The sequence below is a fragment of the Lipophrys pholis genome (assembly GCF_963383615.2).
Source record: "Lipophrys pholis genome assembly, chromosome: 1".
NCBI lineage: Eukaryota > Metazoa > Chordata > Actinopteri > Blenniiformes > Blenniidae > Lipophrys > Lipophrys pholis.
In genome coordinates this window covers 24,797,411-24,813,873 of record NC_137635.1, presented here as the reverse complement: position 1 = coordinate 24,813,873, position 16,463 = coordinate 24,797,411, and the positions used below count along the sequence as shown (strand labels likewise).

Below are 16,463 nucleotides of genomic sequence, written 5' to 3'. Positions count from 1 at the left end.
AATGCCTCGTGTGGATGATCGACCAAAAACAGTGCCAACTTGTGGCTCAACATGCTAACTACATCATTTTGAGCATTTCAGTTGTTTTCCGGTAAACAAACATAATTTTCAAAGTGGTGCTCTGAAAATGTGAAATGTTTGTCATATGAAAACGCAACAAGATGCGTTTTCACTTTTAATTTAGTTTCATACTTTTTTTATCTCGAACATGTTGTAAATTAAATATTAAAATCAACGGTTCCCACCAATGAACCAAAGATATTTCACCAAACATTTTCACATGGTTCTTGTTAGTCCACAAATGCTTTCGTCTAAGTTTCTAGCTCCTCCTTGATTTTCCTCATTTGAATATTGGATCATAGGAGCTGCATTCAGAATCTGCTGTGTCTGTGTGAGCTGGACTGGCTCCGCCCACACATGCCCATCTTGGGAAGAGGATGAAGTACTTCTTCTCGTGGTGCCATGTGCCAGAGCAGAGTTGCCTAATTGTGGGAGGAGTCAAAGGGGAGGGGCCTACCTTGATTGGGATTGGCTGAACCCCCGATGACACTATATAGGGTTTGATTTCTGATTGGCTGGTTGGAGCAACACACTTTTTAAACCTGAAACAAGCCAGGGAGAGAGAGGACAGACTGTCTTCACTTCTGGGACGTCAGTCCAGGTATGGGGACCATTAGTACTGTTGGAAAACCAGTAGAAAGTGAAGTTTGCAAAATACGAGCCCTTTAAGGCTTTAAGACTGTGTAATTTTAACAATCTTATAATGTCACAGCTACAGCTTTACATGAATCTAATAAACTAAGCTGTATGCAGATTGCACGATGAAAACACAAGCTGAATCAACACCTATAACAATGTGAGTCGACGTGATTACACAAGAATAACACGCCATAAACATCAAACATAGACAAGCATGAATGGAGCCCTCGTCCGTTATGTGTTTGGAGAGAAATCCTAAAGAAAAAGGAGAATGAGAAGAATGCGGACGTGTTCGTGGCTCGGAAAGAGTCCCACTTGGGATGACAATTTTTCAAAGGAAGCTTGAAGTAAAAACTTGTTAGCATTTAATAGCACTTTACGTTAGCATTTTTAGTAATGGTCCTCCATTTTTCAATAAAACACACATTTAAATGTAACAAGCAGGTCATAGCAGCAGTCACCATCCCCTCAGACAATTTTAGATATTTGGACCAGTCCTTGATCCAGTCTCACAGTGTGAAGTACGACCCCCGATATAAAGCCAAGACCAAAGATTTCACCATGATTCCCCCATGACTGCTATCTTGCGTCTGGAAGGGCCGAACATTGCAGTGTGTTGCAGATTTTAGATACAATTAGAATATGCAAAAAAAAATATAAAATATATTTGACTTGAAACTTGATGTACTTAGATACAAAAGTATTTCCTCCTACAGGGAAAGAATAATTTACAAGTACCAAAGATCATGCTATGATAGTCCATCCATCCATCCATCCATCCATCCATCCATCCATCCATCCATCCATCCATCCATTTTCTCCCACTTATCCGTTTCCGGGTTGCGGGGGTGTCAGTCTGAGCACTGTCATGCTGTGATAGTTTTTTTCTTTAATGATTAATAGTGCCTCTTCTTCTCTTTTATGAATCATTTGATGTATTTTATATAGGTCCTATTTCTATATAGTCCTCTTTAGTTTTAATAGCTGGTTCTTATTTCCTAACCTGGGATGGTTTCCTGTTCAAGCATTTTATTTAGTTTGCTCTTGTTTCCTGTTGTGCAACTCACGGTTAACTCAATTTACTGATTGGTACAATTCAAACAACTGAAGTCAGCCTACAATTTGGAGCGTGATTATGAAATGACACCACTTCTTTTCTGTAGTGGTCCCTTTAAACATGCAAAAGCAGCAGGACTTTCATTGGCTTTAATCTTGAGTAAGAAGTTATTGGGCTTGTGGGAAACACAGACCTTTAAACATACACTTAGCTAAAAAATATCCTAAAAACCACTGACTTTACAACAGGCAAATGTGTGGCTCAGAAAGAAATCAATTTGGCCTTTAGGTTCTGTGAAGAAAATATTCTGTTGTTAGAAGAATAGAATAGAACTGTATTTATGTAGCCCCCTTCACAGACGTGTGTCACAAGGTGCTTAACAGCACTAAAAACAGAAGAAAAATATATAAAAAAATAAAAATAAAAATAAGTAAAATAGATAAGATTATTAAAGGTATAGAAGCAAGAAAAAACACACATAGTTATACAGAAAAGTAACATTGAGCAGCTCCAGGTCAAAGGCCTGCCTAAATAAAAACATTTTAACTGCTTCATAAAGGAACCACGGGAGTGGTGAAGGGGAAGAGCATTCCACAGCTTTGGTTCCAGAGCTTTAAATCCACAGTCACCACGGGTTCTGAGCTCGGTGTGTGGAACCGTAAGCAGCATTAGTTGGTCAGACCTCAGCGTTCTATTTAGGGCAGGTGGGTGAAGGAGGATGGAGGGATGTGAAGGGAGGAGAGGAGATGTGGGCTCTCCAGGTTGTTCCTGTTAAAAGATGAGCAGATGCATTTTGGACGGTTTGAAGAAGAATTGATTTAAACAGGTAAAAAGGGTGTTACAGTAGTATAAAGGAGAAGAGATAGACGGATGTTACAGTAGTATAAAGGAGAAGAGATAGACGGATGTTACAGTAGTCTAAATGAGAAGGGATAGAAGGATGTTACAGTAGTCTAAAGGAGAAGGGATAGACGGATGTTACAGTAGTCTAAAGGAGAAGAGATAGAAGGATGTTACAGTAGTCTAAAGAAGAGAAAGAAGGATGTTACAGTAGTCTAAAGGAGAAGAGAAAGGATGTTGCAGTAGTCTAAAGGAGAAGAGATAGAAGGATGTTACAGTAGTCTAAAGGAGAAGAGAAAGAAGGATGTTACAGTAGTCTAAAGGAGAAGAGATAGACGGATGTTACAGTAGTCTAAAGGAGAAGAGATAGACGGATGTTACAGTAGTCTAAATGAGAAGGGATAGAAGGATGTTACAGTAGTCTAAAGGAGAAGGGATAGACGGATGTTACAGTAGTCTAAAGGAGAAGAGATAGAAGGATGTTACAGTAGTCTAAAGAAGAGAAAGAAGGATGTTACAGTAGTCTAAAGGAGAAGAGAAAGGATGTTGCAGTAGTCTAAAGGAGAAGAGATAGAAGGATGTTACAGTAGTCTAAAGGAGAAGAGAAAGAAGGATGTTACAGTAGTCTAAAGGAGAAGAGATAGACGGATGTTACAGTAGTCTAAAGGAGAGATAGGATGTTACAGTAGTCTAAAGGAGAAGAGAAAGAAGGATGTTACAGTAGTCTAAAAGAGAAGAGATAGAAGGATGTTACAGTAGTCTAAAGGAGAAGAGATAGATGGATGTTACAGTAGTCTAAAGGAGAGAAAGAAGGATGTTACAGTAGTCTAAAGGAGAGATAGAAGGATGTTACAGTAGTCTAAAGGAGAAGGGATAGAAGGATGTTACAGTAGTCTAAAGGAGAAGAGAAAGAAGGGTGTTACAGTAGTCTAAAGGAGAGATAGAAGGATGTTACAGTAGTCTAAAGGAGAGATAGGATGTTACAGTAGTCTAAAGGAGAAGAGAAAGAAGGATGTTACAGTAGTCTAAAGGAGAAAAGATAGAAGGATGTTACAGTAGTCTAAAGGAGAAGAGAAAGAAGGATGTTACAGTAGTCTAAAGGAGAAGAGATAGACGGATGTTACAGTAGTCTAAAGGAGAGATAGGATGTTACAGTAGTCTAAAGGAGAAGAGAAAGAAGGATGTTACAGTAGTCTAAAAGAGAAGAGATAGAAGGATGTTACAGTAGTCTAAAGGAGAAGAGATAGATGGATGTTACAGTAGTCTAAAGGAGAGATAGGATGTTACAGTAGTCTAAAGGAGAGAAAGAAGGATGTTACAGTAGTCTAAAGGAGAGATAGAAGGATGTTACAGTAGTCTAAAGGAGAAGGGATAGAAGGATGTTACAGTAGTCTAAAGGAGAAGAGAAAGAAGGGTGTTACAGTAGTCTAAAGGAGAGATAGAAGGATGTTACAGTAGTCTAAAGGAGAGATAGGATGTTACAGTAGTCTAAAGGAGAAGAGAAAGAAGGATGTTACAGTAGTCTAAAGGAGAGATAGAAGGATGTTACAGTAGTCTAAAGGAGAAGGGAAAGAAGGATGTTACAGTAGTCTAAAGGAGAAGAGATAGATGGATGTTACAGTAGTCTAAAGGAGAGATAGAAGGATGTTACAGTAGTCTAAAGGAGAAGGGATAGAAGGATGTTACAGTAGTCTAAAGGAGAAGGAATAGAAGGATGTTACAGTAGTCTAAAGGAGAAGGAATAGAAGGATGTTACAGTAGTCTAAAGGAGAGATAGAAGGATGTTACAGTAGTCTAAAGGAGAAGGGAAAGAAGGATGTTACAGTAGTCTAAAGGAGAAGAGATAGAAGGATGTTACAGTAGTCTAAAGGAGAAGAGAAAGAAGGGTGTTACAGTAGTCTAAAGGAGAGATAGAAGGATGTTACAGTAGTCTAAAGGAGAAGAGATAGAAGGATGTTACAGTAGTCTAAAGGAGAAGGAATAGAAGGATGTTACAGTAGTCTAAAGGAGAGGAGAAAGAAGGATGTTACAGTAGTCTAAAGGAGAAGAGATAGACGGATGTTACAGTAGTCTAAAGGAGAAGAGAAAGAAGGATGTTACAGTAGTCTAAAGGAGAAGAGATAGAAGGATGTTACAGTAGTCTAAAGGAGAAGAAATAGAAGGATGTTACAGTAGTCTAAAGGAGAAGAGATAGAAGGATGTTACAGTAGTCTAAAGGAGAAGAGAAAGCTTTTTCTGTTGCACAAGGCGGTTCTCACACACACACACATGCAAAATGTGTGTGTGAGATTAATGTTTGGGATGGCTTATCATTTTAAAGAGGTTGGATATATCTGGGATGTTCAATTACTAATCTTCAGCACACAATTAACATAAGATCTTTTAAGGGTTATAATTTTAAGTTCAAAACTTAACATTTGAGCAAGTAACAAGTTAGATTGTTCTTGTTGACCACAATGATCTGCTATACGATTATTAGTGTGTTACGACGTGGATGTGATGGTAGCAAACCTCCATCCCTAAGTCTTTCAATATATCCAATAGAAACTCCCAACTGATCATTGATCGTATTTCCATTATTGCCGTTTGACTCTCTAATTAGCAAATCACACGTTTGATTATTTTTTTACATTCACCATGCATTCATATTCAGCATTCAGACATTTGACTAATCAAACGACTGACCTTGACATAAGCTACCACTTAGTCTGTGCTCACTTGATTCAGGTTCTAGTCACAGTGGTATCAGGCCAAAGGCACGGTACGCTGACATGGATGGTTCCTCTGAAAACAGGAGAACACTGCTTCAAGCGATCCACTTCATCACAACATAGACTGTTGGAAAACAGTGTGGACTCCCACAGGAATGCTTGTGTTGTGCTGGTTGTTTCATATTAAATAATGAGGCTGCATTGCAGATTTAAAGTCTCTGTAACTTCATCCCTGCAAACACTGTAGGTAGGCCTGTCGCAATAATCAATAAATCAGTTAATTGCAAGCTAATTAAAAATGAGCTGGATCAGTTTGCCAGGCTGGATAATGTTTCCTTAACCAAAGACGTCACTCTCACCCTCACTCTGCTGTTAGTGAGCGGCGCTCACTCTGCTGTTAGTGAGTGGCGCTCACTCTGCTGTTCGTGAGCGGCGCTCACTCTGCTGTTAGTGAGCGGCGCTCACTCTGCTGTTAGTGAACGGCGCTCACTCTGCTGTTAGTGAGCGGCGCTCACTCTGCTGTTACTGAACGGCGCTCACTCTGCTGTTAGTGAACGGCGCTCACTCTGCTGTTAGTGAACGGTGCTCACTCTGCTGTTAGTGAACGGTGCTCACAGTTTAATGTTGTTTTAGAGAGTTGCCAGATTTGTGAGTCTTCCAGTGGAAACCCAGTAAGGCTCACTGTAAACGGGTTCACCTGAGAGCAGCATGAGACCCCGTGAGGAGGAGAGGGAGACATGAGGTGGTTTTGATTCTTTATTTGGGATATTTACAAAGTCTTTTTTCATAATACAATTCCTATTTGTAATATTCTTAAGAAATAAAAGTGTATTTATCTTTAAAAGAGTATACTTGCATTATTATACCATTATTAATATATTAGTGGAAAAATGATATAAAAATGGCAATATTATCATTTATCACAATAATTTCTGGGACAATTTATCGTCCAGCAAAATTTGTTGTGGTGACAGGCCTAACTGTAGGTCTGAGTTATTAAAACCGACTGTAGCAGAGCTGTAAGAGCAGTATAACACACTGCTTCTCATTGTATTTCACACTATGCAGCCAGAGTGAAATCTAAACTCAAATTCCATTCCAGTCTCAACTTCCACACCTCAGTCCCAAACAACTGGGAATTCCCAGTTCCCAGGACAGCTGGAAAGCTCTGAGGAAAAGAAGGACTTGTGGTTAACAGCTTTAAAAATTGTATTTTGCTTTGCTTTACTTTATTTACCATAATTCATCCCACAACAGGGGATTTCACGTTGTTACACCAGCAGTGAGTCAAAAGGAGCAAAATAGACCATTACACAAGAAGAAGCAAAATATGTATACACTACACTAGAACCTAAAGAAGCAAAAAAAACTATATAACAAAGGAACCAGATTATACAATACAACGTACCAAAGGAAGCCAAATATACTATCTACCAGCACTTGGGAAGCAAAACATACAACATTCCAAAATCAAAGAAGCAAAACATATAAAACACCAGAAAACCAGATATACAATGCATCAAACACTCCAATCTGGCGACTCTGGCCCTTCTGGCCTGGGTGTACATAGTACTAATAGTACACCGTAGCAGCAAAAGATGGTGAAACTATCTACAGTTTTTATAAGATGTTAAGAAAATCTTACAACTGACATCTACAAATCAGCTGGAAGGTGAAGTGAAATGTATATTCCTGCTGCTCCATGAGGAGCTACTAGTACAGCTCTGGCCACAGCTCATGCACAAGCCGAATGCTGAGCATATCTGTCTTTGATTCAGGTTAATCTCCTTTTGTCATTAAAAGTCTCATTAACACTTTTGGAAATAGTTATAGAAAGGATTGAGTAAAACCCTACTCCATGACTGTACAATGGAGAATAGTGGTGAAGCCGTCCTTGTCTTTCTGGTCACTTAAAGCTCTCCTGTCATGAAGCAGCTGCTCCATGTTTTCCTTAAACAGTCAGCCAGAGGTTTTTTCCCAGTATGTTGGCGATTTAATGGCTCTGTCCCTCTTACAGCTCTCAGTCAAGATAATGTTTCTGCTCAACTTGCTTGTCCAAATTTCGTTTACTTATTTTCATTGCACTTTCATTTTTTTTCTTTGGAAACTGAAAATCCCAAAATGTATATTTAAACTTAGGCAGGGCTGAAATGCAGAAGAAGGTGAGATGAAGATTTGAATGAAAAGTTCCGCTTTGCCAGATGTGTTGGTGAAGCTCAGTCACTACATCTCAGTTTCCTGACCCACATTGTTGTAAAGATGTTATATCATTTCCTCTCCAGTCAGATGTCAGTGCTGTTTTTTTCGCATTGTGTTGCGTTTGAAAAGTCTCTGGTGACTCACAGGTTAAAACAGCCCATTGTTCAGGATTTCATTAACAGTCTTCGCTCTCTGGAGATCTTATCTGGCATCATTCTTTGTGTCTGCATGACTCACTTTGCTGAGGGAAGGAAGAAGTTGTGTAGACAAACGACAGAGTGGAGTGATGGTGCCCGGGGCAGTGTTCCTGTAAAAACCAAGACATGTCTGCACGCTGGCTCGATATATGTGCGTGGCTTTCAGCTCACGAAGCCGATGACTCAGGCTGGAGGTCTGTTTCCAGTATCTCTTCCTGTGTAATTATAGACTAGCCATGCTGAAAAGGGGCGTTGCATGCTGGCAGGAGAAGTGCAGCGGCTTCTCCACAGACTGTCTGATGTTACTCACCCTTTTCTTTCTCTTTCCACTTCTGGAGGTCTGTCTGAAAGTCCCCAACTCACTGATTGGTCATGTGTTTAACACATGACACAAATTATGTTTAATCTGCAAAAAGGACATTTAACGTCATCATTCACGGTAAAATAATTTAAATCAGCTGTTTCTAACACAACATTCTCATAGTGTCACTGCATCATGAAGCCAAGCGTGCGAAAGAGATGAAACAAGGTAAAACAGTTGTACACTTCAGCATAGGTGCAGATGCCGTGCGTACTCTGGTGCCTGAGCACCCACTAAAATGATTGCCCACCCACTGGGGGACAGCTATGTCATTGTTATATGATGGGAGGCTATATATATATATATATTTGGGCACCCACGGGCAAAAATATAAATCGGTGCCTATACACTTCAGGGTTGTAACATTACCATTGGCATTAGTGAACTGATGTTGAAAAACACAGTAGTACTTAAAATGTTTAGATTGAATTATTTGGCTTCAGCCCGTATTTCCATGTTTGCCGGTATGTAGGCATTTCTTACCTCATAAGGGTCATGTGGTACCATGTAGTGCAGTCCAGGCACGTGGTACCATTTATTTAGCGCTTTGGCAGTTTGGCTATTGATAATGATTAATAATTATCAAAGATAGTTATAAATTATTATTATTGAAAATGTAATCTGATCTGTGTCAGACACCTCGAGAGCACCACCTGTGTAGCAGGAAATGACAGCCAATCCAGTTCTATCAGTCTTATGATATACTAAACAGTTAATTTGGAATGTGAATTAATAGTTAAAATAATTACAATTACCAGAATTAATAGTAAAGCTTGAAGGATTTTGGATATCTTGACACAGAAGAGTCGACATTTCATTCACCTTTGTGCTCATTATTAAGACAGCAAGTATGATTCCAAAAATTATATTTATTTACAATAAAAACTAATAAAACAGAGATATACAGCTTGGTGTGTGTGTGTGTGTGTGTGTGTGTGTGTGTGTGTGTGTGTGTGTGTGTGTGTGTGTGTGTGTGTGTGTGTGTGTGTGACGTGTGATGGAACTACAAAACAAGATGGTGGATCACCATAAACTACATTCCAAATGGAGGTTACCAGAGACAGGAAGGCTGTCCTCGGTCTCCACCAGTCAAGAGTCTGTGTGTGTGGCAGAGCGAACATTGGTTTAAATGTTGATAACTACTCCTGATATTATTATCAGTAGAACTCGGTCACTGTAATAGAAGCAGCACATCTTCATAAAGGTAAACATCTATACAGAGCATCAGGATGAACTGATCTCAGGTTCTCACCCAGGTGGTTGGTACCACTTCCTTCACGTCTCTGAAGAAGGAGTTTGGTTGTTGTCCAGGCTGGAGAGAAGCTGCTGCTCCTGGAGCTGGTAGCTCCTCCTGCTACCTGTGGTTGGCTGAGTTCAGCAGGAGGAGGAGTAGAAGTTGATGATTCAGGAGAGTCTTTCTTTGCAGCGTCCTGTTCCAGACCGGTCCGGACTGGAGGATCTGGTTGCTCGGGTCTGTGGTGCTTTCCCTGGTTGATGGGAGATCTGATGCTGGGTGCTGGTCTCTGGATCCAGGGGAAGTTCTGACCTTCGTGGTCGGTCAGAAGAGGGGTGGAGGAGTGGAGGCCTTTGGTTGCAGGCCTCTGCTGTTAGCTGTTAGCTGTTAGCAGGCTGGGCTACAGCCCACCTCCTCCGGCGACGAGCAGGAGCAAAGCTTTCTAGAGAATCTCTCCAAAAGCTTTTTGGTGAAGTGGGGGAGATTCCAAGGCGTCGAACCCTGGGGCCTCACGCAATCGGTGACTGGCTGAGAGCATGGGGGGAGTCCATGGGACTGCAGTGTCTGCAGGACCCCCTGCTGGGTGTGATGCTCCTGAGTCAGACTTCACATGTCATGATGAATGATAATAATAATAATAATAATAATAATAATAATCACATCTTCATGACAAATGAAGACTGTTTTTCATTAGAAATGAACCAACTTTCTGTGGTCTCGTCAGATGCCAACACTAACCCAGCGGTGCTGCTCTGCCTGACTTAATGTCTTCGGCCCCGTTTACATGACAACCACAGAACTTTCTTCACTTTGGGGCGTCTGTTTACACGACACTGTTGTTCGCATCCACTGCATTTGTGACTTTATATAACGGTTCCCAAGGCGGAGCTTTTCTTTCACAATCCCGACTCCTTGCCGCAGAGACAGCTGGAGGCTATGGGGTGCTGTTACTGCGCATGTGCCTCTCCCCCTGTGGTAAATACTTCTTCTGGTCATGTGCCACAAACATGAGACACTTTATAACATCTGGTACGGCGCTGAGCTTCCTAGTAACTGACAGAACACATCCCAGATATAACCTGTTTGCCCCGCTCCCATCAGGGAAGCTGTTCGGCAACATAAAAACTTGGACTAACAGCTTAAGTAACAGCTTTTTCTCTCGAGATGTGGCCTTCATGACCCCTCCTCCTCCCTGTCTCTCCTCTCCTCTCCTTTCCCCACCCCTTCACCCATCAACCTGTGACAGGGCAATTGTTTCATATACTTATACATATATTTATCTTTGAGTCATTTTTATAAAGTCTTTATAAATCTATTTTATCCTTTGGCTATTAATGTGCTGCTCCAGCACTGATATAAACAACAAAGTTTTGTTGTATTTAATGGTAATGACAAAGTTTTTCAGATTTTTCTCGTACAAAAATGTTCTCGTAAAGGTTTTACTTGTATTGTGAAGATTTTTGTTTGTATGTTAGTGAGAGTGCCCACCAGGGTTTGGCTTCACTTATTTTGTCACATTTGACAAAACGATGGGACACAGCCTCCAGTTCTCAGTTCTCAGTCTCTGGAAGCAGAAATGTTGTAAAGTAGGTGATTCGTGCTCTTTCTCTCCATTCTGACTTACAACCAGCTGCTAACTCTCACTGCCGGCCCTGAAATCTGATTTTCTCAAGAAGTTATCATGAACAGCCATGCTTCCCTTTTCTTCTGCCTCACAATGTTAATTCCTCCCAAAGAGAGGCGGGAAAGACAATTACCACATGTTTTTGTCTTCCTAATGAGCATTCAGATTCACTGCGTGGTTCTGGTTTCTGCTGGGGCCAAAAACAGAAGCCACTTTTTAGACGTCCACAATTTGACAGTTTATTTGTTGTGTAGTTATAGTTTATTGTACAGTACTGATAAAACAAGGGGCTCATTTCTAATAAGAGTAAGTGTCTAACAAAGATTTTCAGTTTGGAGGCGAAATGTAATTCAGTGTGATGCAGTCAGGAATACAAAACTTGTGACTTACAGCACATTTTTCATGCATTCTCTTTATCATGTTTGATTGACACGGAGCCTGACAGTCCGCTATAGAGAGGAGAGAAGACATTGTCTCCTTCACGGTTTATTCTGCCGGTGTCGTGCCTATAGATCACAGTTGTCACGGCGCTCAGTGCCGTGGACCCATCATTCTGTTCTACTGCTGATCCTGTCATGATTCTAGCCCGCCTCCACCCCTCTCCTCTCCCCACTCCGCTTTTTAATTAGACAACACAACAAAAATATGAATATTCATAGAGCTCAGCTTCATTAATATGCACAATTATGCAAATCAACCCGCAATTAAGCCTCAGCTTTCCCCCAGAGATGTTGTGCTGCAGTATGAGAGGAGATTGAGAGGAAGGGGACGGGCGAGAATTTCTGCTTCAGCAGTCCTTAAAATCCCGTCTTTGAAAGGATGTTCACCTCTCTGAAAGCTGCTTGCCTCCGTCCAGGGACGACGGTTGTCAGCTCGGAGAGATCCAGACCTTGAGTCTGTGTTCGAGCCAAATGTGTGAGAATCGATGGGCTGTGAATGACTGTTGCCATGGAAAACGTAAAGGATGGGAGAATGAAGAATGATTCTGGAAGCCTCATACTGGGTGTTAATTATTCAAACTTCCTACAGCTCATATTCACGCTATGTGACAGCATTGTCACTGCCGTCTCTGTGTGAGTAACCAAGCTCTTTAGTGGAGGTTACTTTAAGCAACCTGAAAAAACTTAAAATCAAAGCGGGTCACTCTTCTCTTCAAGTGAGACATTTCTCCTCAAGCCAAGGCAGTAAATATGAAGAATTCATTTTTCATTTTCCTGGTTATTAGTACTAACCCAGTTCTTTATCTTCCAGGTATAGATGAGAGGACTGGGTCCAGCCCTTGGGGGCCGGCTGAACAGAACAGCCAGTCTTTCAACCAGGGAAGGGTAAGTTCATCCTCTATTGACTAATTTCACATGGTCCTCAAACTCGTCGTGCCCAGTTATGATTTAGTACCTTTTAACCACTCCCAGTTTAGTGTTAAACCCAAGAACAACTCAGTGTTTCTCCAGAGGGAGATGTGTACCAAACACCAGCTCTCGATCTGTGTTCACACTTGTGGTGTCATTTCTCAGCTCAGGCCAAAATAACCAAAAGAAATCCTAAAAATAAGAAGTGATATTACTTTGTATTCACATTTCAAACGTCTGACCAAGAAACTGCTAACGTCACTTAAACGAAAGTCTTTTATAACAACGCTCTAAGCTGGGCTAAATTAAATACTCGTCTTCCTTAAACTCTTATAAGCACATATAATGCATAAAGTAGATTAAATGAATTTGATCTCACACACACACACACCATGGCTCTTCCAGAAGATGATGTACGGTTCAGTCCGCATTGACCGCCTGCTGAGGCAACGTTTACCACCACAAGTTGTTTTCATCTCAACACACCTGTAAGAGCTGTTTCCAAACAGATTCCACCACAAAACCAAACTTTACACATGTAATTTTTAAGCTATAAACAACGAGGTGTAAGATCCTTGTCCTCGAGGAATCTGGTCCTGATGCGATGGCTCTCCGTACAGCTTTAATGAATCCCGCTTTTCTATTGAGCAATTAGCTGCATTTTCGGTGCACATTTTTGTTTTCCAATAAGTGACTGTTATTATACACATCAAACGTCTCGGTCTGCACAAAAACACTCCTTGTGTTTTTGTGTTTGTGTTTTCCATACAAAATCAGGATGAATGCGTGCAAGTAAGAAAATACATCCACGCATACACATTCCGTACTTGGTCATTCGAAATCTGTTACTTGACACATCTAGTGTTTACCATCTGCCATCGTGATTCATTATCCAATCAGAAGAAAACACTGAGTGGCTAATGCAGGACATAAAGAAGATACTGGGAAACAATGTGTGCATTTTCTTTTTTTTTAATGTTGGAAAGCTCAAAAGACACAAAGACACTTGTTTATGGATTAGAAACACTTCAACTACAACTCACAGCAACTTTCCGGTCCACACATCAGAGAAATCTAATGTTAAAGTTCTTGCTCGCAGTGAAAGTGACCAGGTGAGTGAGAGAATTCAGGGAATCTGCATTTGAGCTCAATCATATGTCTCATCATATGACACCGATGGCGACATGGAGCTGCAGGACAAAGATGCAGGTGGAAAATCCACTGTTCACTTGTTCTGATCCGTCTGCAACTCACCAGCTGTGGTTACATGGACCAAAATTAACCCAATTAAATTTACACCATATGAACATTTCAGTCTGGTCATATTTGCACAATGTGATTGGAATTTCGATGGGATCAGAGGAGGTGGTGTCGCCCGGTTTTGGTCCGATCATGATCCGTGTGATGTCTGTGACGTCAGTTCATCTAACGTCATGACGTGTGACATATGCAGCAGCCCAATCCAGGCCACATGGCCACCTAAAGCATCCCGTCTCGTCTATTCCTGATTCTACTTTGACCGACAGAAGGAATCTTTATTGTCACTGTTTTAAAAATAATGAAAACAGAAGCACCACAAGCGCAATAACTCTGGTTAATTCCAGTTTTGATATTGGCGGGCTTCTGGGTAAAGCTGCTTGAGGGATTCTGAAAATGTCACATTGCAAAGCATTAAGGAATTGAGCAACTGAAATTAATTGGTCACGTATTGGTATATATAAACTGGCTCAATATTCCAGTTACTTTATTTAGCGTTCATGTAAACAAGCCAATCTGATTCTTTGATTGGAAAGAATTTAATCTGATTGACCAAAGGTGAGCATGTAAATGCAGCTAATGTGTTTTTGTGCCTCTTCAGGTTCAGGCCACGTTTACACACAGCCAGGTAGTTCCCCCTCTATATTTTCAAAAAAAAAAAAAAGAATTTCCACAAACCCGCCTACAAACCCAGTTAAGAGCTACTATGAGCCTGACAAACCTCTAGGGGGCAGTGTAACGAGAAGCATAAAGCCATGCGAGCCAATCAGAATCCTGGAAAAAACAGCAGCAATAAATGGCTCCAATGACTTCCTGTTTCTTCTTCGATAATCCCAGGAGGGTTGTTTGTTTGGACCCATAGAGAAGTGGAGCTCATCCTAAATGTGACATTGGAGTCAAAACATGTAAAATACAACAAAATACTGGCTGGGAGTCGTGTCAGTCAAAGTATAAGGGCATATTGTCGCCGTTGTCAGAACAGTAATTGTAAACACATGTGGCACACATAAAATGCTGCTGATTCAGGTTCTAGTCACAGTGGTATCGGGCGCGAGTACGGTGACACTATACTCCGTCTCCACCCGAGTGTCAACATGCAAACAGAAAGATGGAGCTTTTCCAAATCTCCACTTCAGTTTTCATAAAAATCGTTTTGGTGTCTTGTAACTTTGTTTGCACTTCAGCCAAAGTAACTTTCATGTAATGTTTTCTGCATTTCAATTCAAAAACAAAGGTTTCTCATTATTATCTACCGGAGTAGTTTGTTCATTCTTGTGTTTCCATTCAATGAGTGTATTCCTTTCTAACCCATCAGTAGTTCACAGTTGTTTTTTGCATTTTGAATTGAGAGATCAGATTATTTTGTTTACGTGAATAAAGTGATCTAATTGATTCTGAGAGTATATATGCACAAAGACTAGAATCAATTCAATCCCTGGATGTTCTGGATCAATGCCTCTATTATGGGATTGATTGAACAATGAAGATGGTGAAGCTTCAATACGAAGAAGCATTTCCGTGGTTCTCAGCCTGAAGTGTGTTTAAGTCTTTGTTTGCGGATGTGGCAGTGTCGTCCTGTGCACCGACTGGTTGTGCTCTGAACCAACACTTTTATCAAAACACTGGTGAAACATCATATGTGACAATAACAGATCCAATCCCTACCAGGTTACACCATGTCCTCACGCCCCACTGTAATTTCAATCTGATAGGTCTAATCGATGTGTTTACATGACTGAATTATAATCTGGATTTAATCTGACTGCCTGTGGTCCGTCTTCTTTCCACAGTGAGTGATCTTGTAGTAACTCTACAGCTACTGAAGACGCAGCAGAAAGCTCTCAATCTGACCTTTGACGGGGTCTCTCAGGACCTCGGAGTTAGCACTGACAGTTTTATTTTCCTGCAGAGCAGCTTTGAAGTCTATTTGTTTTTCTGTATTCCTGATATCCACGCTTTGTTTTCCCTCAGGCTTATGGAGAAGACGGCCTTTACGGTGAGCAGGGCATTGCCTCTGCCCCCATTTTTGGATCAGGCATTGTTGGTAAGAAAGCTTCAATTGAAGCATCAACTTTCACCTCACCTTATTTCTTTAATAAGTTGGAAAATGGGGGAAATTTGTGGTCTGTGTTGCTAAAAGTCTGACTTGAGCCAGAATAAACATGATGACAGAAAGACACTGTAGTTTTAGTAAATCAGGACAAAGAGTTCATAGGTTGGACGGGAGTGTACCAGTTTAGAGCTGAGCACATTTGTAGATGCAGGGAGTGGGTTAATCAGGGAGGATGTGGAGGAGGGGATTGTTTGTGTGTTCAGGGTGGGAGGGGTGGGGGGTGTAAAGGGCACCCATGCACAAACAAGGCTCTCCCCTGGGAGTACAGCGGCCCATAGCTCTCCTCTGTTTAACTGTCAGGGGAGGGGGCCAGAGGTTGGGCACAATTGCCCCAAACCATTTATAATGCACCAATTTGTTGTGTTTTTGGTGTCCTCGGCCATAAATACCACACATCATCAATACACACGCTCACGTAGCAGATGGGAGGCAGCCAAATGGGGAAAGGGAAATGACCAGATTGTGATTTAATGTTGACATAAAAGCCTAATTTAGTTTACATTCCTTGTCCCCAGCAGGGAAGGCAGAACGAGGGCCGTACTCATCCTTTAATTCCCAGGTAAAGCTCACGTTCTGCCTCAGCATCACCTTTGTTTCCACGCTGACCTTTATCTTGTATGTTTCACTTTACGGTGGTCTTCTTCTCGCCCCTCTTGTTAGCAGGGCTTCATGTCCAGTGAGATGCCCATGCCCAGCCCTGATGCCCTCTCCCCTTCTGCTGTGAAGTCCAATTCACACTTTTATTCCTCCTTTGAGGGCAGCACCAGTCGCAGGAGACCCTTACAGGACCCCACTGGTAAGAATGGCTGTGGTCATCATTCT

At 41.3% G+C, this 16,463-nt stretch overlaps 1 protein-coding gene across 11 annotated transcripts in view; it reads left to right on the top strand.

Annotated features, from left to right (window-relative positions):
* Window positions 1-16,463, top strand: part of tcf3a (transcription factor 3a) — a 46,302-nt gene that overhangs the window by 15,099 nt on the left and 14,740 nt on the right. For 6 of the 11 annotated variants that reach the window (XM_080463405.1, XM_080463407.1, XM_080463413.1 and 3 more), the window contains 4 exons: window positions 12,174-12,247; window positions 15,500-15,572; window positions 16,157-16,200; window positions 16,302-16,437. In XM_080463405.1, the coding sequence (XP_080319531.1) occupies window positions 12,174-12,247; window positions 15,500-15,572; window positions 16,157-16,200; window positions 16,302-16,437 (327 nt within the window). The remainder of the gene's footprint in view (window positions 1-12,173; window positions 12,248-15,499; window positions 15,573-16,156; window positions 16,201-16,301; window positions 16,438-16,463) is intronic. The other 5 variants (XM_080463406.1, XM_080463409.1, XM_080463412.1 and 2 more) reach the window with 3 other exon arrangements.